The sequence below is a fragment of the Anser brachyrhynchus genome (assembly GCF_964034855.1).
Source record: "Anser brachyrhynchus genome assembly, chromosome: 3".
NCBI classification, from domain to species: Eukaryota; Metazoa; Chordata; class Aves; order Anseriformes; family Anatidae; genus Anser; species Anser brachyrhynchus.
In genome coordinates this window covers 75,919,838-75,943,612 of record NC_137696.1, presented here as the reverse complement: position 1 = coordinate 75,943,612, position 23,775 = coordinate 75,919,838, and the positions used below count along the sequence as shown (strand labels likewise).

At 39.4% G+C, this 23,775-nt stretch overlaps 2 protein-coding genes across 5 annotated transcripts; one reads left to right on the top strand and one right to left on the bottom strand.

Moving 5' to 3' along the window:
- Window positions 1-1,240: 1,240 nt before the first annotated feature.
- Window positions 1,241-10,460, top strand: CCN6 (cellular communication network factor 6; the record flags this gene model as incomplete). The annotated part of the gene is given in 6 exon segments (XM_080586694.1): window positions 1,241-1,465; window positions 1,468-1,526; window positions 4,270-4,550; window positions 4,934-5,176; window positions 8,421-8,614; window positions 8,953-10,460. Coding segments are annotated over 6 exon segments (1,284 nt in total), but the record flags the coding sequence as incomplete, so codon positions are not given.
- Window positions 9,403-23,775, bottom strand: TUBE1 (tubulin epsilon 1). Of its 4 annotated transcripts, none has more exons than XM_080586865.1 (12): window positions 23,144-23,775; window positions 22,994-23,067; window positions 21,916-21,968; window positions 19,301-19,358; window positions 18,588-18,703; window positions 17,843-17,964; window positions 16,338-16,525; window positions 15,386-15,528; window positions 14,476-14,616; window positions 12,719-12,859; window positions 11,601-11,775; window positions 9,403-11,079 (listed from the first exon to the last, which is right to left on the bottom strand). In XM_080586865.1, the coding sequence occupies exons 1-12, from the start codon at window positions 23,166-23,168 to the stop codon at window positions 10,921-10,923; spliced, it is 1,395 nt and encodes a 464-aa protein (XP_080442991.1). In that variant the 5' UTR covers window positions 23,169-23,775; the 3' UTR covers window positions 9,403-10,920. The 4 variants fall into 4 exon arrangements, with proteins under 4 accessions (XP_080442991.1, XP_080442989.1, XP_080442990.1 ...); XM_080586863.1 differs by having other exon boundaries at window positions 15,386-15,561; window positions 23,144-23,770; XM_080586864.1 differs by lacking the exons at window positions 22,994-23,067; window positions 23,144-23,775 and adding an exon at window positions 22,631-22,985 and having other exon boundaries at window positions 15,386-15,561.

The following is a 23,775-nucleotide window of genomic DNA, read 5'->3' as shown; positions in this document are numbered from 1 at the left end:
TGTGCAGTCGCCATCCTTGGAGGTTTTCCAGCCCCAAATAGAGAGCCCTGAGTAATCCGGTCTGACCTCGGAGCTGTCCCTGCTTGAGCAGGGGCTGGGCCAGAGACCTCTTGGGTCCCCTCCAACCTCAGTTATCCTCTGATCCTATAACATGAGCTGTGCTTTGAAATGCACGCAGTGGCACTAAGGGACGTGGTTTAGTGACGGAACTTGGTAGGTCAGGTTGACTTGATCTTGAAGGTCTTTTCCAACCCAAACGATTATGTGAAACTATACAGAAGAGATTTTTGAGTGGAAGAGGAATCTAGATGCTATGTTCATAGGCATTTCATGGAAAACACAACTGATGCATGCTCATAGTAATACCACTGAAAAAACTGATTTGCAGATTCCAGTTGGTACGCAGGTATTGTTTTGACTCTGTGTTGGTGTATGTGACAAAGTGAATGTGCTAAAGAGCCCTTCTCACTGATCAAGAGTACTGAAGCCCAGTTCAGGATTCATTTGCAGCTGCAGAGGGGATGTGGTGCTCCAGGCCTGGGAGCAAACCAGAACTGCTCAGGCTGGGGTTGATTCGATGCTGCCACCGGAGCCTCTGTCCACAGAGAGTTGCTGTGTGAGGACAGTGGTTGGCAGCATCCCCTGGTAACTCTGGAACTCCACAGGAGATAACAGGGAGGACAAAGGGAAAGGAAAAGCGTTCACCAGGGCAGAACCGCTGCTGCAAGGGTGGAGCTTTTATCTTAACCTCGTTAGCCTAAAATTCAGGCACACCCCCTCAACAGCACTAGGGAGAAGGAAAGCTGGAGATTTGAATGGCCTGGTGTTTTAGCAGGGTGGCATAGCAGTAAGATAGGTTGCATGCTTCAAGGAAAAAAACATTAGGATTCCACAGCAAGCAGCAGTGTAAAGTATGTACTAGCACAACGGCACACCATGGCATCTCTCTCCCTATTTAGAGAGCTTGCACTGAGGGTGTTAATTTTTACATTATGATTCTGCTAGGCACAACACGTTAGAAATTCTGAGAAATGCTGCTTTCCCTGCCTCAGAAAATACAGGTATTTGCGCCCTGCCCTTCAGATTTCAGAGATTCCTGTAATATAAACTTGAATACAAGTTAAAAATAACACTGCATCTCCAGCAGGAAGATTTTAAGAATCAGCTGTCACCCCACCCGACCTCAATTAAGTCAGGAAGAATCTGCTGAAGCAGCTGGATAGGACGAAGCAGGGTGTGAAAACCTGGATCCCAGTGCGGGGTAGAGAAAAGAAGATTGGCTGGAAATTTCAGCGTGAAGCTGGATCTGCGTGAAGTGGAGAATTCCAAGTGTGAATGTGTGTATGTGTTCATGCATGTGCTGAGGAAAGTCGGGTTGGCAAGGGAGACAGAGGAGAGCTTTGTGTGCTGTGCTTGCTCTGACACAGCTCAGCCTGCTCCCTATCTCTCAGTTCCACTTCTGAATGTGCGGGAACATGCGGTGGCTCCTTTTTCCCACCATCTTCATCATCCCTTGTACGCAACAGGTAAGTTCATTAAATGGGACAAAAAGATTTCTCCCTTCGTCACCCTCTCTGGGTTTACAGTTTTTGTTTGCTTAATGACAAAATAAATTTCAGAGAAGCAAATTCCTCATAAAGAATATGGAGCCATTCCCTACTCCTGAGTAAATTTCATGGGCAGCTTATTTATAGCATCAGTCCTGATCTTCGTACTTTTTCCTTTAACCCGTATATTAACAGGATTCTGTGGAAAAAAAAAAAAGTTAGGGAAGATCAAAACATCAGTGATCTTACTTTTTCCCCCCCTTTTCTTTTTCTCTCTTGTTTTTTTCCTTTTTTTTATTTTTTTTTTAGTGTAAGCACAAATGGTTATCTGATGTAGTGTAAGGAAGTAAACATCTTGTCCATGATCATATTCCATATATATATATATATATATATATGCACAGTGATCTTAAGTCAGGCTAGTTTTGCAAATTCGGAAAGCACCTGGGCTGGGTTCTGTTGTGTCTCTTATGAGAAAAGTTTCAATGACAGCTTTTGCTGAAGGGATTTGTGTCAAGAGCCAATTTCACTGTTTATTTTCTTAATTTTGAAAATGCTCTTTATGTGTATAAACACATATGTAAAAATACCCGGTGTATTTTTCCTCTGCAATCAAGATAAATACCAAATGGAAATTTTTCAAGTGATTGTCTACTTCTGCTAACTTTCTGAATATTTAAAGCCTGAACATTACTAATAATACATTGCCTACTTCTGCTATATGTTTATTTATGCCACACAAACCTTCAGTCTTTAAAGCACATGAAAACAAACAACAGCACATGAAGGGCTGCTGTACAATGGTCTCGTTTTCTGATCTGCTCATAGGATCAGGAAAAGTATGCAGTGGGCTCCTGTGATGTGGATAGCTTTGTGTGATGCGGATAGCTTTGGTATAGAAACTTAGGGAAACAAGAATTAGAAAATATTTGGCCTGTGAACTTTACAAGCACTCTAAATTTTCATTGTAGCATAACAGTTTTGAAGATTTTTCAGGTAGACTGAGGTATTCACTAAATCCAGTGAAAATTATCCGATGTTTGCCTGATGGTGTTTTTCTTCCAGAGAAACTTTGAAGTCTCACACCTCTCCGCTGACATCTGTCCCTAAAAAGGGAAAGAGAAAATGCTTGCTTAGGTAGAGTTCTGTAGGTTTAAAGCATGTTTTATTTTGTAATACAATTTAAACTTACTGGTTGAGGCACACATTATTTCCTGCTGCACGTATCCATTTTGAAGTGAGATACCTGACTTAAACATAAGCTCATATAGTTGGCACAGGCCCAAATTCATAATAATAATACTTTGCTTAAAAAGAAGAAAAAAATACACTGAGCAGCAAGTGAATTTTCTAAAGCAACCAGACACTCTCGAATACTGTGAAATATATAGTAACACCTGTTTTCCATGTAACCTGCTTTAGAACAAGACTTTAATAAGCCTCTGACACTCCAAAGCACATGTTCATCAAATTATCACTGTGGTTTGGAGAAAGGCTTAGGTGTTTGAAAAAAGTACACTGAAGTTAGTTGTTTCTGTATCATTGTTGCATTTCAATAAAATGCATTGGAAGAAATCCTTTATCAGCCAATGATTCACGATTAGCAAAATCATTTATGAAACTATCTTCTGCCTGCTATATGGAATGCCAGATGACAAGGTTTAATATTCATAGCATAGAATTGCATGAATTGCTTTTGTGAATGAATACCTATCTTAAAAATCAGTCAGCCAAAGAAATTTGAATACTACTCTGGAGCTTCATTAGTAGCTGTGGATTAAGATATTGTAAGTATAGGTCCAAATAACCATAAAAAAAGGAAATTAATAGCAGAAAAAGAGCCTTTTAAAAGGTCATTTAATGCTGCATGCAATTAGGCCAGCTCAATTGTGCTGCAAGAGCTTTCACGTGATATCACAGATGAAATGCTGAATTCTGCAGATGTTTCTAGTCGGAGAACTGACTGAAAGGCAAACTAGCAGCAACCCCTCCCCAGCTGCTGCTTACTGTCTGGGCAGGAATCTGCTTTCCGCTAAAGTCCTGCTCTGTGGTTTGGAGGAACAGAGAGAAACAGATAGCTGGGGCTTCACGTGTATACGTGTGTGTGTATATATATATATATATATGTATATATATTTATGCAATTACTAGTTCCCCTTATTAATCACAGGATCCAGTTGGTGCAGCTAGCACAAGAGAATTTGTAAATAATACAATACCCCTCCCAAAACAGCTACATGGATTTCTGAGTCAAAGTAACACTCAGAAAGTTTACTATTTTGAAAGGCTTTTGCCATCAGAAGTGGCACAAAAGATTGGCTATCAAATAGTAGGATGAGTCCGAAGCTAATTGATAGAAGATTTGTGAAAAAGAACAATTAAAATAAATCTAGTATTTTTAAAACACAGTTTCTCTTACTTTAGCCCTGCTTTGTTCTATTGAAGGAAAAGGAGGGACTGATGAGTTGTGTTTCCAACAAGTAGTAGGTCATACTCACTGTTGTAGCAGTGGCTGGTGAATCTGGTCCTCTGATTCCTACTTAAGCTTTGAAGTGTCTCACTTTTTTTTTTCTTTTTTTTTGATCCTGTGAGCTCATGAAAAAGGTTGTGTCTTCATGAAACTCCACAGTGTTTTCCAACCCACCTTCATCTTATGCTATACCAGCTCTGCGTAAAATACTCAGCTCTCAAAGCATCCCACTCTCTGTAAGTTTTTCTGCAGGGCGCAAGCCCACAGCCCGCATCTGAAGCCTGGGGGAAAACCTGCGGGAAGCAGCGAGGTCCAGCAGCGCCAGGAGCTGTGCCACTGGCCGTGCCGCTGCCCACCCGCGCCCGCCTGCAGCCCCGGCGTGAGCCTGGTGAAGGACGGTTGTGGCTGCTGCAAGGTCTGTGCCAAGCAGGCGGGAGAGACCTGCAACGAGGCAGACATCTGCGATCCCCACAAAGGCCTCTACTGTGACTACTCGGAAGACGAGCCTAGGTATGAAACAGGCGTGTGTGCATGTAAGTTGTGCTTTCACGTTCTCTTCTGCAAATCCAGGAGGGTGGGAGCAGGCAGGGGAAGGGTTGGGAAGGGAAACTTGGCTTGCTGGTGCAATTGATGTAAATCTAGGCTTCACGCTGTTCAGAGCACCTGAGACTAGGGCAGGGACTCTCTTTGTACTTGCTGCCTATGCATCAGTGAAACCAGCTCACTGGGCACATGCCTGTTATTTGCGGATGTGTTTAGGGCTGATTTCAAGCAAAGCAGCTGTAGTTATCGCCAGGCAGAAATAAAAAAGACGTGCTTGGGCTGGGAAGAACTTGAAGCTGTGAATGCAGAAAAGGATGATCACATGAAGCACAAGACCAAGCGCTCCCCCAGTAACTGTTGTTTACCATTGCAGATCTGGTAGCCGTAGGATGCGAGCTCAATGGAGTTTACTACCTTAACGGGCAGACCTTCCAGCCTAACCCGCTCTATAAGTGCCTGTGTGTCAGTGGTGCGATTGGATGTACGCCTGTATTCACACCCAAACTAGCAAAGAGTCCCTGCACCAGGCATGCAGGCAGAAAGAAGCCTGGACAGTCCGTCTGTGGCCCGGGAAAGCAGAAGCAGCTTCAATCAACCAACTACAGACTGATGTCAGGTGTGCCCAGCTACCCTGGTAAACGCTTCTGTGCGCGAGTCTTGCTTCATTCAGCGTCCCTGGCTCCAGCAGCCAGGCTGCCGGCATCCTGGCAATTTGGCAATCTCTCAGTTTTCACTCAAGGCCATTGCCAGGGGACCGGTCTGTCCCAATTAACCCTCTTATTCTCAGGTGACAGATTCTTTTCTCTAAACCCGAGGAGTATGAAAAGCAAAAACTCTTTTGGCTTCTGTCAACAGGGAATTGGCCGAAGCTGCCTTCAACCCATCTTTCTGCAGAGTTTCACTGCTCATCAGATCAGACCAATTAGGGGTGCTGGTGGACAGCCATTTAGGAGCCCATGAGCTTTCTATCCCTTTGTGGTGGTAGGGAGTCTTGGTTTGCACACACACACACAAAAATCATAACATTGCAGGCCCCATTTTCAAATGGAAAACATTAAAGACCGCCTTAACAGCTTTCCTCAATTCACAAAATTTCAGCTCCCTGCAAGGACAGCCTTCCCCCCAGTTTCTTCTACGACAATTTATCCACGCAGTTCTGCCAGGGTCAGCTGATACTCCTTTTAATCTCATTCTTGCTCTGCTGCTAACACCGTAGTTCTCTCGCTCACTTTAAGGAAGCTCCACTGCCAGAAGAAGCTATCCTGGCCCTTTCCTGGGTCTGGATTCTCCTGCCTGCCCTCATGTTGTTTTATTCCCTGTGCACGTTTACATGATGAAACGCACCTTTATTACAATTAACATGGGTACCAGAAAGCCAAGCCATTTATTTGGTGGCAACCTAAATTATGGAGAAATCATGGTTTGAATCGTCATCATGGATCAATACAATAAAGAGGGAACCCATAACTGATCAGCAAACCTTCCCAAAAGATTGCGAAGTAATAAGTAGAAGCACACGAGCCAATCTGCAGATAAACAGACTGAAGATAAAATCTGAAGTTTAGTTTGGACAACTCCAAAAAGTTAGCAACAGTTATGCGAGTTAGCAAAAATGAGAAAGGAAGCTTGCCTTTGTTTTAAAATTATGACAGTACCTAGTGTCAAAGACATTTTATAGAAACGTATTTAAGGCAGTGCGTAAAGCCACACTCAGGAAGGCAACCAACTTCAACTGAAGCACATTTCTAGGTAACGTCGCTAATTTGATCAGAGTCTTAACACACAAAAACCAATGGCACCCAAACCATGTTGGTTTGGTGTTTGAGGAGCTGTATTCCACACACCTGGAGAACAGCATTAAGCCCTCTACATTCTGGCACTTCAACAGATCCAAAAGCTGAGGTCCACCTTTCGGTAACTCCTTCAGCGAGCAGACTGCAACACTGCACCTCACAGCATTTATCCAGGAACTTGAATCAGCTGCGCAACGTAACCTTGGGAAGAGACACCCAGCCTGTAAAGCACGCTTCCTATTTGACTTGGTTCAGGGACCCAACAGCCGGTCCTTGGGGAAGGCAGGAGCAGATCCTTGGCTGCCATGCGTGCTGAAGGATACTACTTAACAAAGGTTACACAAACTCAGCTGTTCGTTCTCCAAGATGCAGGTGATGGAGAAGGGCACCTAGCTAGGACAGCACTCCCAGACAGATAAGAGGCACAGTTATTCCAGTGAGATTCCGTGAGCTACCATCAACCGAGCTATATAAAGACAACAAAACCGAAGGTCTGGGCCAACGGGGGTATTTGAAAATAGCAGATAACAAAAACGAGGAACTATAAACATACAACCCCCTCAAAAGGAAATGTTTTGAAGGATTGACTTTATTTTCACTGTCCCACTCAGAGAAAAGCACCTTGAAATCTTGCTTCAAAATGAGGTCTTCCCCTTTCCCCTTCCCTTGACAAGTCTTTTTCTGTCAGTGTGGCTAACAAGTACCTGGTTTCACTTCATTGCTCTTGCTCTACTTTCTGGCTTTCTTTGTCAATTCTATACACCTAATTTAGATACATAGGGATGTACCTAGGTCATACTTTAGAAAACGTATGAAAAATAAACAACCACTTAACTTCCCTTTATTTGTTGCAGATCTTTTAATCTGCTTGCTGCAACGAGATCTTTAAATTGCTGTCTACTTTCCAGGTATCCTTTTAATTCTGCCTGTGATCTTATCTAAACACAGATTCCAAATAGTCTTTTTTTTTTTTTTGAGAATTTCACCGAAAATTTCTGCATTGCAAATTTTTACAGTATATTCCACCTAATCCAGCCCTAATCCATCGGAAAGTAGGCTTTTCAGTGATATCTGGAATCGACTGGTGAATTTTTTTTACTCCTCAATACAAAATTTAAAGCCTTCACAATATCTACTAAGAACTGATATTAATGCTTTCAGCACCCCTTTTCAAACTGTGCTTGGCATTAAATAGTTTTCCATGTCTCTTCCACTCTGGACATTTCACAGAAAAATCCACAAATAACTCTCTTCACATGACATTTTTGTCACATTAAACTGGAGGGTCATACAGCACATGCAGTTTTATATTCCTTCCTAGGATCTGAGTATCAGTAAATTTTAATGGCAGATGTGGTTTATCCCAGCAGGCAGCTCAGCACCACACAGCCGTTCGCTCCCCACTGTCTCCCCCAGTGGGATAGGGAAGAGAATTGGGAGGGGGAAGTAAAAGCTCGTGGGTTGAGATAAACGCAGTTTAATAGGGCAGAAAAAGAAGAGAAATAATAATAATGATGATGATGATGATAATAGAATGCAGAAAACAAGTGAAGCACAATGCAATTGTTCACCACCTGCTGGCCGATGACCGTCCTGTACCCAAGCAGCAGTCCCCCTGCCCTGGCCAGCTACCCCGTATTAACTGTTCAGCATGATGCCTCGTGGTGTGGGACATCCCTTTGGCCAGTTTGGGCCAGCTGTCTTGGTTCTGTCTCCTCCCAGCTCCTGCGGTACCCCCAGCCTGACCGCTGGCTGGGCAGTGGGAGAAGCTGAAACGTCCTTGGCTTACTGTAAGCACTGCTCTGCAACAACTAAATCATCGGTTTGTTATAACATTATTCTCACCCTAAATCCCAAACACAGCACCATACCAGCTACTAGGAGGAAAATTAACTCTATCCCATCTGAAACCAGGACAGCAGCTCAGAGCTAAGACTTACAAGTAGTTTTTTTTTTTTAATGCTTCATCTTTATATTTACCTACATGAACAGAAACAAAATTCTTAACCTTTTATTTTCAATTATTTAGGACTGTTATGCTGCATAGGTAATATATTGCTGTCTCAGTTTACAGAAACTTACCACTAGTTTTGAAGAAAAAGTGCCTAGTACAGGCGACTCCTTGGACACCCTGTTCCAGGACCTGTGGCATTGGCATATCCAGCAGAGTGACCAACGAAAACAATAAATGTGAAATGAAAAAGGAAAAGAGATTATGCTTCATCCAGCCTTGTCTGACCAATATCCTGAAGACAATAAAGGTACCTTGTATATAAAATGAATTGTTAATAGAAAACAAAAATATCATAAGTACCAGAAAAATGGATTTAATAGCAAATACTTTAAGTCATAAAAAAGCCTCTTCTCCCTTTTCTACCTTCAGTCTTCAGCTTTCAATAGTAAACTACAGATGTATAATTTCAAAGGGTTGTCCTACTGCTCAGTTACTCAAAATATTTATTTGTTAACTTAAAAAAAAAATGTATTTTTGAGGGAGTAATTTTCAAGATTTTTCTATGTAAACATTGCAGCAATTTTTCTTACGTGTTCCATTTTCCGTGTGTCAAAATACAGGCTTTTCTTTGTTTTACTATTACAGATTCCAAAAGGAAAAACTTGTCAACCAACGTTCCAGCTTCCTATAGCAGAGAAACTCATTTTTTCTGGATGCTCATCTTCACAAACCTACAAACTAACTTTCTGTGGTGTGTGTTTGGACAAGAGATGCTGCATACCTAATAAGTCCAAAATGATCACTGTACAGTTTGAGTGTCCCAATGAAGGCTTCTTTAAGTGGAAGATGATGTGGATAACATCTTGCGTATGTCAGAGGATTTGCAGTGATCCAGGAGATATATTTTCTGAACTTAAAATTTTTTGAGTTACACCATCAACTGTAATATACTACAAGGGTGACAGACAGCACATTCACATCCTGAAGAGTTAGCATTACCTGCCACCCCAGCAATCTTTATACTGAAACTACATATGTGAATATTAATAAAATAAAAAAAAAACACCTGGAAAATGCAAGAAAGAGAGTGCATCCTTTTAAACTTAATTGTTTTTATATGTGGAAATACATTCTTGAGAATTACGTATGTAACACTAGTTTTGTCAAAAGAAGGTATTTTAAGAAAGCACAGCAAGACAGCTTTATACCCTGCTTTAAGAAGTTGCCCCAAATGACAAATACATGTAAATTGACAGATAATCTGCCTAACCGATTACCAAAAAAAGCCAAACATATTACCCTGTAATACTTCATCTATCATTTTGGATTCTCAAATTAACATTTTCTACCATATCTGCCAAGATAAAACACAACAATGCTGCTTCAAACAGGATAGATCAATTTTGAGCTCAAATTCCTTTTTGCAGCAGATAATCCTTCTCTAGTACTGTAAACGCAAACAATGCACTTGTAAAGGAAAAAATAAGTGGACATTACAGCTAATAGAGCTACAAAATTTGAAGCAGATGACTGTATAGAGTGCTTTCTTAAAAATACTCTCTAAACAAGTGTTATCACAATGATTTGTTGAATACTTCTGGACTTATACACTGAAAATTGTGCTAACTTACACACCCACTCAAACTCTGCTAGAAGGACTTCAAGCTTTAGGAGAACATTGCATTGGCCCGCTCTGATTTGTAACAATTCATTCTAAGACAGTCAAGGTTGGCAAGTAATTGGAAATAGCTGTACATTTTATTTTGTAAAAGTTCCCATTGTAATATACAAATCTACTTACCCTGGTAATTATAAATATTAAAACATTTTACTTGCATTCTTTAAAGCATACAAACTTTTTTTCTCCAGTCTTTATTATACACGCTTGTTTCTCTTACTCAGAGGTATATTGTATTATCTCATTATCAAGTGCAAATCAGCATTCATAAACATGAATCACTAAAATAACACGTTAATATTCCAAGTATAAAACTTGAAACAAAATGCATTTTTGTGAATTTTCTGTAATTTGTGAAATTTCTGTAATTTTGTTATCAACTGAGAATGCTCTAATGGAGCTACAAGAAGGAAGTGAAAACGTTGAAGCTATGAACATAGCTTAGAGCATTCTGAAATGACTACTGGTCTGCAAAGTTTACGAAAAGAATATGCAGGCTTTTCTTATCTTCATCAGTGCAGTTTTAAAAAATAAAAAGCCTAGTAACAGTGATAACAGTGATCCTTCTCTGAACTAAGGCCTGCCTTTAGTTTACTGTAAGGTGAAAGCCTGAGAGAAGAATTACCTTTTTGGCTGCTACAACTTCTCTTTCTTCTCTTTGCAACATATGGTATGTGAATTTATTCTACAGTTAGGAAGGGTGTTCTTACTGATATCCACCATAATTAGGTGCCTGCAAATCTTTCTTACAGGCTGGACCTGTCACTTAGCATGACACTTCTCAGAGAGATGAGGAAGCAGTTGTCCCAGTCTCACTTTGGAATGACAATAAATAGATAGGCACTCTGCAATTCATTCTGGTTAACTGAAGTGATTGGATGCTTTTTTCTTTTTTTTCTTTTTTCTTTTTTTTTTTTTTAAGTCACAGTTCTTCTTCACACAGCTATCTTCAGTCTTGATGGATCTGTTCTAGGTCCACCTTTTGTGGCATCCAGTTCATTATACTCTTCTATTAGGTCAGACAAAGACGATACGGCTTCAGAAAAACAGCTTTGCTCCATCCCATCTACTTGCAGATAATGGTGAAGATGAGCCTATGACAATAATAAAGTTGGTGTTATCTTTTTTGTTGGCATCTAACATAATTCATTTCGCTCAATAAGCATCATTTAGCCTGCACTGAAGAGGGGAGTGCAAGCGCTGTAGAAAGTAGATTTAAAGATTTACTTCATGACAGCCCTTGCTTACATACTTAGCAACTTCAGGAATAAACCCCCGTGTAACCACAGTTGGCATTACTGATTTCTTATACATTCATCTTTTCATATTCTGTCTTCTCTGGTACCCTTCAACAAACTGGTAGGCAGATCTGTCAGATACTGCCTCATTGTTGAAGAAAGTAAGTGTATTGCCTGGTAGGTGCAAGTTAATAAGGGATTTACCCTTTTTAAGCAACAGCTGTTAAAATGATTCTGATAGGTACCACAACAACAACAAAAAAATCCTGGGCTGTTACTTTTAAGCAGTTTCTCTGTGATACCAAGATTTGTTTCCCAATACTGCAAAATGCTAATGATCAGTGGCTATAGATGCTATAATGACAACAGAGACAAACCTTTTTCTTGTAGAGCCTCATGAATCTGTCTCTGAGTTCCATAAAAGTTGGTTTCACACAGGTGTTGTTTGCTAAAGCCAGAAGGGAATGGGAATGGCCCACAGGAGGTACCGAACACAAACCCGTTTTCCAGCCCTCTTGATTCCATGAGACAAAGTGCAGGGAAGGCTTCAACCTGTGATACAAAACTTTAGTTATCTATAGAACATAGAGAACACGAAGCCTGAGTTTCCTTTGCCAACAAACAGACTGAAAGGTCAATATTGAAGACTTCATCACTAAACAAACCAGTTAGAATCAGCATTTTGAATAAGACATTTTAGACTCCAGGCTTAAACAGTACATATTTAAATTTACAATGCAAACATCAATTTTATTTCGTTAATTTAATGCATCAGGGTTTGAAAAGTAAAGCTACAAGCACTCATTTCTATAAAAGGGACTGCAACCACTCCTAGATTTATGAGAGGGGCAGATTAATACTGTACAGGGACAATAAGTCCACCTGTAAAAAGCAGAAACTGATTGCTAACAATACAGAGCTGTTAATGTAACTATGATTCCCTAGCTATATGAGAGTAACCATGAAATAGCTGACTTTCATTCAGAAAAAACCACAAACCCTACTTCTAGTTGATTTATTTTATATATATATGTAAAGCACCTATCACCATATTGATAAATACTCTTTGGAACCACTCTGATGGCAGGGGTAAGAACAGGAGTTGGCCTTTTAGTACCTCAGCACTTCTGTTTCCAAACAAAAAAAAAAAAGCCACAAGACGCTGCTGCCAGCCTGGTTTGGTACCCCTTCAAGATCACACATTGGCAGAAGACCTCTGTAAGGGCAGGCTTTGATTTCTTTTACATATTTCAGAGTGGGAAGAGCAGAACAAGCACATCTAGTAAGCTCCCATTATTCGGAAGTCCAAGAATGCCGTGACTTATTCTAACTTGTTAAGCAAGCTATTTACATTTCCTTCCTTCCTTCAATTAAGGGAAAAAAATTCTGAGTAAACTGATTTGGTACTGAAATTTGTTAGATGAACTGAGAGTGCTCTGGACAACAAAACACACTTCTAACAAATACCATGACTACTTTTTGTGGTAGTACAAACCTTTCAATATTTCTGCGAAGGTCTGAAATTTGCACATTTCCTCGAACAAGAAGTGCACAAGCAAGATAGAGGCTATGCTTTGGATCTGCTTGAATTAGTTGATGATCTCTACTAAAAGCATCTGAAAATATCTGATCCAACCTAGGTAAAGAGAAAACAGTTCTCTCTCTTAATAAGGAAGGCTACAAAAATTCTTCAGAATACCCACCTTCAGGGTTTAAAATTTTGTGAAGTCCTGGAAACCTAAAGGTTGGACTAGATGATCTTAGAATCATTCAGGTTGGAAAAGACCTCTATGAAATAAAGGTATCGTGAATGACAGCAAAAAGATTCAAACCTTTATACGTATGTATGTAGGCAGTAAGAGTTTTGGAAAACAGATGAAATCTATTTTCCCTCTCTTATCTCTCTTGTTACAACCAACTGTTGAGCCTGAAGTAAGAGAAGTGGAGGGACTAAGAGACATTTACTGAGAAATTTTAGGTTAATAGTTACAAACTATTAGATATTTAAGAGGATTTAACTACTTGAGGTTCTGGTTATATGGCAATTTGAATGGACAATCTCACTGCTTGTGATGGATTTGACAGGGAATTACAAAGTGCTGCCAACCATTATTGGTTATTTGCCTGTTACACTTCACTATTTAAAGGGATCAATGAATCAGATTTCATTGTATTAATTTCAAGTAATGACTTAGGAAAAGCCTATGTAAATTTGTCCATTTATTCTGATTTTATCACATGTCTACTTTAAAAGCTGACATAGCAGATCATATTCTCTTCATCTTCTTAAACAAGTTCTACTGCAAGGTGGGATACCAGTGACTGTGTCTTGAAGAGGTCTCTATGGACCTATAACATCTAAGTCATTCTATTTGTTCCAAACTCTCTACATTTACTGTCTCTATTTTTAAAAATTATTATTTTTAAATCACCTCTGCAACAATCTATTAAAATAAAAAAGAGACAAAATGAGGAAAAAAATACTACCCTTTCCACCACCTTATTCTGAAACATGACTGACCAAGTATTGCCGTATAGTTGGCCACCCTCCCTCCAGTGCTGTACTGTCTCCTCAGGGTATAGTTTCAAGCAACTCAACTGTCAGGACTTGGCAGCACAGAAAGAGGTGTCCTGTAGGGTCCTACCCTCTGCTCAACTCTGTGTACTTCCACCACTTATCCTTAGCTGTCTCTGTCACTATTTGGACCTTTTGCTGACTCAATTTAATTCAGTAAAACCAGTGAAATCTATTATAAGTGGTAATTTTCTGATGCGTCAATGGGATAAAACCTCTCACAAAGTTTCACAAGTGACTGCCTATTGTTAAAATAACCTGTTAAATAGGTTCACTACATCTCCAGGCTGACATAAAACGCCATTCCTTCCCAAGAAGTCTAGTTTAATTTCTTGTTTGTCTTTACAGTATTTTGTGTAGAAGTGTGTAACACTGCAAAGTGTTATTCAGAAGAACTTGTGGTGTGGATTCTACCTATCATCTAGTAGCACAGTTCTCCAACAGAAATATCAAAACACATTTTAAGTTTACTGGCTTAACCACTAAAGAGAAAAGGGACAAAGGACGTGCCCAAAATCAGCAGGATGAATTTGACAATGTGGCAGGCTTATAAACTCTTTAAAACTTCTACCCTTAGTCTTGCTACAAAATGGATTTTTTTTTTTAAATTGAAAGTGTGGAAGAATCAGAAATTAAGCTTCAAATGTAAAGCCTCCACAATAATACTTTCTTCTTACCTTCTAGAAGGTACATTAACATCAGCCAGCGTATACAGAGGAGTCAAGCTTGAAACCAAGTAATGAAGTCGAGGAAATGGAACTAAATTCATGCTGATTTCATTAAGATCCATGTTAAGGGAACCTTCAAACCTAGCAGAGCTAAGAAATTAACAGACTTGTTACAAAATAAGTCATGAGCGAAGTAAATAACTTTTATAATGTAAACATTCATTAAAAAAAAAATATATATGTATTTCAACAGTTCCCTACAATAAAACAATGCAGTGTTCAAGAAACAGTTTATCTGTAACTACTAAACTTTTACATTTGGCAGTAACACTGAAATTTCTTATTTCCTTATATTTCTCGCTGTAGAATAATTAATCATCAAGAATGAGACCTTAACCTTCCCGACTGTAGTCTTTAAAACTGTTTTTCAGTGTGTGGTCATAGCTGCTTGATGCCAGTATTAATAAATGGGCTGTAATAAAACATGTGTGACCTAGCAGTCATGACAAACTGTTTAAAAGAAAAACAGACTAATACTTTGAAAATTCTATTTCACCAAAAATTTCCTGCAGCAATAGACAGTTTACCAGCAACAACGGTCAGATGATACTTATAAAATAATACAGTTGGCCCAGAACTGTTAACTTCCCTGGGTGCCATTAAGCATTAATAGAGGACAACATCCTTTTGTCCATGAACCTGTTCGTACTTCAGATCTAAGACTATCACAGCTACAGCAAAACCTCTGCAATATGAATACATCCAAACACTTCAACATTTAATAACCAATTCTTCAAAAGAGGAGACTAGTATCAAACTGAAAATAATTTTCTTTGAGTTGATGCAGACCTGCATATTTACAGCACACAATGCACCTACAGTAATATTACTTGTACAGAGGAATAATCTATAACCTCACCTTGTCAGGTTCAGCAGCAAGTTGGCTACGATATTATTCATTGCATCAAACGGCTTCTCCTGTATGGCTTTTGTAATGCCTGCACTTGATGTTACCAAGCTGTTTTGCTTCACAGTTGACCCTAGCTTCCCAGAATTCACCATCTGATGAATTTTGTTAACTATATCAAACAGAGACTTTGAGAGGGAAAAAAAAAGCACAACAAAAAGCATGCAAGAAGTCTTATGCACAGAGCTTTCAAATTCTGTACCCCATTTTTTCTATTTCAGTTAATCTTAAAGAAAAAAATGAGACATGCTAGTCCTAGTTCAAAGATTATACCTTTGATATACATATGCCCGACTTTTAACCAGTTCCAATTGACTGAAGTCTTTCTAGATGTCTGTTCCTTACATGTCACAAATGTACATAGCTAGACTCAGAAATTTGAGTTTTATTCAACTATTCAAAATCCTCATCTTCTAAAAAATACATTTAAAGTTCTCATAATTCCTGTGAAAGCAAAAATATATTCCTTAAATATATTTTACTTTCTCTTGCTTCTGTTTGTGCAGTCAGGTATGTCTATTATGCCCAAATCACTCATGAGTAAAGTCAAATCTGTTGGAATTTGGTGTGGTTAGTCATTTCCCTTAAAAAATGGAATATTAGTACATTAGCACTGTACTAATACTGCATACAAATTGATGCTAAAAGATGTGGGAATCTCAGCCTCAGTAAACAGGAGTTTCTCACTATTTACCTTGAAATAATCATGAAAAAAAAAATCACTCTAGACATCTTTGCAGGTGGAAGCAAAGTACAGAGCATCTTTTATGTGATTTGATTTCAAAAGCCTGCAAGTTACTTAGGAGTTCAGTTATCACTCTTATCAACACTCAGAAGGAAGAAATATTTCCTATATTCAGTCTAATAAAAAAGAAATTGACAGAAACAGAATGTTATTCCTTACTTCATTCTCTATTGGTAGCACACAGTCCGCATGTTCATTAAGCTCCTTCATAGCCAGAACACTGTTATATGGAGAAGTAATAACATCATCTTCACCAGAGGGATAAACTGCAGTAACAAATCTATATACTTCTGGGAATTCATCCTCAAGCAAATTTAGTATTAAAGTTCCAAGACCAGATCCTGTCCCTAAAAATAATTATGAAGGAAGACAGAATGAGAGGAAGTCCTCCATGTTCTTATAAGCACTAAGTCTCATATGTTGGAAACATACAACTTTTCAATTATTTATATTAACGAGCATTTGCTGAAGCATTTGGAAGACAGTGGAAGCTACTCAGCTGTAAATTAAAGAAGGAAGGTCTTTCCAAGACAAGAAATAATTACATGATAGAAGTTTTTTCCCATACATTACCAGACAGGATCAAGTAAACAATCCTGCAAATTCCTGCAAACCAGGAAGTCCTAATATGTAACCATTTTTTTTTCTGACCTAGTACTTTTGTTATTTTAAAGCCTTTAATTTGAATTTTGAAATAAAACATTTGTTTAAAAAACACAACTAATCCATGCAATTCTTTAAATTTACTTTTCTCCTGGGGGATTTTTTATGAAGCTGTCTCAATCTCCAGTCAAAAAAGAGTAACTCCTTTCTCCCAGCACACACACTTTTTTCCTTATTAGCACTAAGCACATAGCACTAAGTTCCAGTCAGAGAATTAAACTGTATTTTTTTCTGTCTTGGATAGCTAACTTTCTCAGCAGCAGACAATTTTTATCTACAAACAACACAGCAATTTTCTGCTGTAATGGAAATAACTGTAGGGTCTCAAATTGAGTAAATGACCACAAAAAAGACCCTTGACAAAACTCTTGTGTCATATTTAGAGCTATTTTCAGTGTCTATTTTGATATCATAACCACTTATAATACATGCTCCTGACCCCTCTTCCCCACGGTGTTTCTGGGGGAGGAATACTTAGTAGCAATACAGAAATGACAAAATTGTCACCACAAGGGATGGTCCCATCTGATTTATTAACAGAATTCAACAGAATTGTGTGGAAGGAAAATTGAAAAACAATGGAGTTAAGCAACCGAGTCTCTTTCAAAGCCTTTCTGAAAACTCTTTCCCTACAATTAAAAACAACTTGATTACAGCAATGATTTCAGCATTCTGAGGCAACTTCCCCTTCTTCTGATCAGAATTATCTCAGTGTTTCCTTGTATTTGATGCCTGTTTAGATGCATCTGCTGTCTTCTCTTTAAGATTCAAAATGTATTTTTGTTCTAACTTACTTTAGTAAGTTCATGATTAGGGCTCCTCAGTACTCTAACAAAACAATAATAAATAATTATGAGTCTGCCTAATTGGACTATGCTTTTTTATTCTGCATTCAGCATGATGTAGATTATTACAGCAACCTTCTTTTCAAGATCTACATTTTTCTTTTTCTTTTCACCTGCAGCATGTGCAATCATACTTACTGTGAAAAACGTACTTACCACCTCCCATAGAATGGATTATAAAAAAACACTGTAGACAATCACAATGTTCTGCAGTTTTCCTCAGCTTTTCCACGATGTTTTCCCGGTACTGACAGCCATATATCTTATGACCTACAGCCCTAAATATAAGAAAAATACTTAAAAACAAACACACAAATGCAAAACAACCTCTAATAATTAGTCTTTCAGTTTTTTAACTCCTTCTGTTTGACATTTTGTAAGATACTGACTAACAGTTCAAGAGATCAGAGTTGGATGCAGTGAAAATTTGGAATTCATTACGTTAATCAACCTTTTTCTGAATTTCTCTTTTTGGTAATGTAGTTTACATGCACAAAGCCAGACTCCATGATGCACAGAAATCTGAAATGCATTTGTTCATATATCTCATTTCTACACTAGTTGCACAGTCTCAAACTAGATTGATTAGGGGTTTGACTGAGCAATGGCAACAGCTGAATGCCAAAAAAAAAAAAAGCAAAATGGAAAGCATGTTCTTTTGAAAAAAGGGGGGGGGGGGAGGGGGGAGAAAAAATGGATGAAATGATTTATCAGCAGAATTATCCTCCTGCAAAATGCTTTTCAAAGCCCTCCTTCAGGCAACAGTGACTCCGAAGTTCACTGGTAATATGCTGCAGCTCCCCAGGTGCAGCAGAATGAACTAGAAAGCTACTGTTATCATTTCCCTTTTCAAATGCCATCTAATTAGTTACTAAGAAGTACTTTCTGAAGAGGATCTCACCAGTTGTTTCCTGAACCAGAAACATCTGTGATAAGCTGCTTGCTATCAAACACATCTCTCAATGGTCCCTGCAGAATTTCATTTACCACGCCCTCCTCCATGTCAATCAACAGCGCCTGTGAGAAAGGCATGTGTTACAATTCAGGCAGTAAGCAAGCCACTCTTTGAAACAACCACAAAAGAAATAGAAAATTATTTACAATATCAAAGGTATGTTGTTTCTACTGTGCTCCAGAGAGACTTTTTTTCCCCACTTGTTAACTACGAAACTAACTTGTATAATTCACCTTGACTGCTTTGCCAGAAGTCGTTCAATAAAATAGTATTTCAGATACTGCAATTGTGTTAAAATGTTAATAATACTTTTCCCAAATACTCAGAAGTAAAGGAATTAAAGCAGTTACATTTAAAATTTTGTTGCTTATCAATCACTTAAAAAGAAGTGGCTCACCTCCCCTGCGCCCCTCAAAATTTACAAATAAAACCTTGCTTGATAATATCTGCAATGGTTTTATTAAAATTATACTTTAAATTAAGGAACAAGCCTGGCTGCAAACTGCATTACTCCACTGAACCATAAGTTACTACTGGAAATTTTGATATTCAAAGTAGTAAATCAAAACATATGAATTTATAAGAATGTTAGGAAAATCCTTACACAATTGGGCGTAAGTATGCAATGTAAAAGGAGTAACTGTTACAGATTGTCTTACTCGTGCTTTTAAAGAGCAGATTTTTCCTTTGTAAATATCAGGACCATCACCAGCACTCCTGGAAAAGAAGAAAAAAAATCCAAACTCAGAACCATAATAGAAAATAAGGCAATGTGTATTGGAATACAATTCCCTCCTTAATTTTCAGTGTTCAGAGGACTATTACAATACAAACAGAAACACCCTGAAATGTACACTGCTAAGAAATGCCCCGTAATTTCCTAAAAGAATGCAATTAAGGGATACAATCTCAGTGAGAAATATTCTAAGCAGTACTTCAGGAGGCTGAAAAGGATAAGCATCAAAAGTTTCCTCTCCAATACAGCCTCTAATTGAGTTCTACAAGCATTGCCAAAACTGAAAGTACCCTCTTTTTTCTAGCATGTGGTGCATCTACATCATATAAAGGAACACAGTTCACCAAATAACACCGCTAGATTTTCAGTGGGGGTAGTACAGCACTGTTTTACTGCTCGAGGCGTGAAAGCAGCATAACAGCACTAGTGCCTGGCTTACTCTGCCATTAAGATTTACTAGGTCAGAAATCATGCTGTGCTGACACAGCTTTAGTACCCCCCCCCCCTTTTTTTTTTCTCCAGGATTGGTTGTACTGAGACAGTCCAGAGGGCTGTGCATTGCGTACAAGTGCTTTCTTCCATAATTAAATGCTGGTGCTTCTGCACTCAAAGGTTGAGATGTTCTGGTCTGGCTCAAACATATTCAACAGAGATTAAAAAAAAAAAAGAAAAAAAAGGTAGGGATACTAGAAGATGACTCTAATTTTTCCCCCACAATTTACCTAGTTTGGGGGCCAGTCAACCCTAACATCACACAATATGAAATATCTCTTAAGACTATTCTACATTCAACCACAATAATAATCCAAAATGTCAGCTGAAAGCACCAAACATTCTGACCATGCTCTGTCCCATCAGGAACAAGCGGAAGAGAGAGGATGGGGCTGCACTGGACTGCTCAAGGAGCTTCTACACTCTCACTCAAAGCAGCTCTCCAAACACTTCTCATTAGCTGAGCAGCTCACAGCAGCCTACAGAACTCATGTTGATTACTCTAGCCTATGCAACTCCCTGTATGAGTCCACTGTAGCACCAGAAAATCCAGCCAGAGAAGTTCTATTTCTCTTCAGGGACTAACAAAATCCAAAGGGAAAATAAACAAATGAGCAAACAAAAAACCCCTGTATCTTTCTCTTAACTAGTCTTTGTGGTCTTTCACGACAGCTTGTACTTCCATTCACTTTGATGAATCCCCTTGGCTTATTTAAGACGTGCTTTTCTGCATATAAAACCATACATTTTTTATTAAGTTCATCATATAACTACCAGTCTGAATGCAATATACATGATCTTTGGGGTAAGACATCACCATCCATATCTAATAGATGTTTTGGGTACCTAAATTTACCACAAGAAGGCTCAAATATGGAAACTGTGTCATACAATTAGCTCATTAGCACACTTCATTGTTACATACATGTATGTTCACTTTAAATCTGGGTAATTATTTTGGCTGACCGAAGTTGCTTTTTGTAGTTATCATTATATAACCAGCTTGATGAAGCTAGGGGAAAGCATTTTGCTTCTCAGTCTACAGGAGCAAGCTGGCCTCCTGGCCATTGCTGCCATCATTATAGGAGGCTTTCAGATGTTCCCTTTGTTGAACACTCTAATCTCTGATTTCCAGAAAGAAGATACTAGCAGCAGCCTTTACTACAGAAGGCGTATGTTCTTGCAGCACATGAGCAGATGCTCGTTGCAACTTCTACAGTACTTACTGAGGTGAGTCCTTTCCACGTAGAGAGAAAAGAGATGTTTACATTGCAGCCAACCTGTCAAAGGTTTGGTGCTTTCATCTGGCACATATGAAAACATTGTTTACAACCAGATTTTCTCGATTAAAAAAAAAAAAAAAGATATTCTAAAAATTTCTAAGAAAAAGAATTGAGACAAAATACAATTCCAATTCCATTCCAGTTAAAATTGCATGCTGTACTTTTTTCATATGATGGAAGGAAACAGAGGCTGGTCAAATGCTTTTTAACGAATTACAATGTAACAACAATATCCAGATGCCCACTAAAAGATTTCTGTAACTGGACAGACAGATATGATTTTTAACGTATGAATTGGATAACTTAAAAAAAAAAAAAAGCACAACCACCACTCTGTGCAGCAAACTACAGATAAAAATCAGGTAAAAGGGATTTAAAAACTGACAGGACCTTTTCTATCTTACATGTAATTCCTCCTACAACTCTTCAATACATGCTGCAAAGTTATTATTCAGAGAGAGCTTGCAATCTGATCATGATTGGCAAGAGCAAAAGCTATCAGATCTTGACTGTCCATTTTTTGGATACGAGGAAAGAAAAGCAAAGCCAAACACTTTCAACAAATTTACTGAAGTAAATATACTTAGAATGGAAAGGTAAAGATAGTGTTTTAAGGAGAAGACAAAAAAGAAGACAAAAAAAATCTTTTTCTAGCACACCCTAAATATGACCTGAAAAAAAACTTTACAGGTTAAGAGGAGGGACTAGAATTGTTGATCTGTTGTGTTAAACTCACAAGGAGTTTCTTGATAAGAAGTCTTACCTTGTATCTACATTCCTGAAGAAACTGCTTAATGCTTCATCATAAATTCCTTTCTGAAAATACACAATTCGAGATAAGATGTTATGTCAGAAATTCTCAGTCCTTTTTCACTGAATAATTTATCTTGGAGTGAACCTCTGAAGGTTACCAAACTTCCCCACTCAAACCAGGGTAAACATCAGAGTTCAATCCTACTAGCTCCGGTCAGCATTAAAAAGCACATTTCACTGAAGTGTCAGTTGATATTAAAAACCAACAGGAGGATGTAACTAGCAAATGAATTTTTCGGCCAAAGATTAAATAAATACTCTTCCCTCATTTCTACAGATTTAGGATTTTACTGAAGATCTCAATGAAATTACTAAATGGCTGCTGTCTAGCTGATTCAGCTCATCAGTGATGTGACGCTGGGGCAGTTCCATGCCCAAGATGTTCTGTGGAAATGAAAGCACAGTACGCTGCTGTATCAGTGATTTCCAAGCTCCCTGCCGAGGGATGGTGTGTAGATCACTTCTCCCACCATAAAGTTTGTCAATCTAATACACTTTAATGTTATTAACCTTTTCCAGATTATCACAGTCTTCAAGTACTGATGAAGCAGAGTTTGGAAGTCAGTGTTCCCTACGACACTAAAACCAAGAGATGCTCCATATGAACTTCACCTATTGCCTTACTGTAGCTGCTTCAGCAAAAGGCATTGAGAGGGTCTGCTCACCATTACCTCTGCTAACACCAGGTATTTGTCAGCAAATGGTCTCCGTGAAGAGTAGCATGAAGAGTGCATTTTGCACGGGTTGCCCAGCACAGCCCTGTGCCCTCTTTACCCCGCTGTTTTGCTCCGTACACCTGCACAGCAAGTCACCGCACAGCATGCGCTAGTATGGAAAGGCTTTGGGGTGGCGGTTTTTTTAGCTTTATCGCCAGTGACACCAGGGCCAAGGTGACAGAGCCGGCAGCGACCAACCTTCCCGTTTCCTCACACACGGCAACGCCGGCCTTCAGGGAGACAGCCCGGCCTTTAATTTAACAAAGCAGGCAGGGTGCTAGGGCCGCCTGCCCCGGGAAGCGGCGCCGTTACCTTGTTGACGGCGGCGTGCTCCCGCAGCGCCAGGTCCCAGAAGCGGCAGCCCACCTGGTTCCCGCACTGGCCCACTGCAAAGGGGAGAGACAGGGGACGGGTCAGGCAGGGCACGGCAAATGGCGGCGGCACGGGTCGGCGGCCCCTTACCCTGCACCACCACCGACTGCGTCATGGCCGCCACAGGCACTCTGCAGCCGCCTCGCAGCTCGGCGCCGCTCACTACATCCCCCCCCGCCTTCCCCCGCAGTGGAATGTTCCACCCGCTGGGCTCGCCGAGGGGGCTCGGTCGCGTGGAATGGAACGTTCCGGGGGAGGGGGGTGCGGTGTGGAGGGTGGGCGGTGCCTAGGGTGGGGCTGCGCCCGGTGCCCGCGCGTCCCAACGGCCGCCGCTGCCGAGGGAGGAGAACGCGTTCTGTGGGGGAATACAGAATTCTTTTTTTTTTTTTTTTGGTCAAAATTGTGTGAAAAGATACATTTTGTTCCAAATATATTTTCAAAATATATTTCCCAAATATACGATTCACTCGCTGGTGCAAAATGTATAAAAGTATATGAAACTATACATCAAAAATAAAATGAAAACAGGCTCATGTGGAAATGCCCGATGACATGCCCTCCCACCAGACCTGTAAATTACATTTTTTAAAGTTCAGTTTAATATTTCTTGAGCAAATAATTGTCCACAGTGGATTAAGGAGGTGGTTTCTCCTCAGTGTTGAACACAGCAGCTTTGGGACCCAGTCAGTATACCCTAAACCTTTATTGACTCTGGAGCAACC

Bases quoted from the DNA above. Each gene is read 5' to 3' on its own strand.
- TUBE1 (XM_080586863.1), bottom strand. From the start codon at position 23,168: ATGACGCAGTCGGTGGTGGTGCAGG. The intron at 21,969-22,993 runs GTAACGGCGCCG...GTGTATTTTCAG, and splicing joins AGCACGCCGCCGTCAACAAG to AAAGGAATTTATGATGAAGC. The intron at 11,080-11,600 runs GTTTGTCTCTGT...TTATTGTCATAG, and splicing joins TGAGGCTCTACAAGAAAAAG to GCTCATCTTCACCATTATCT.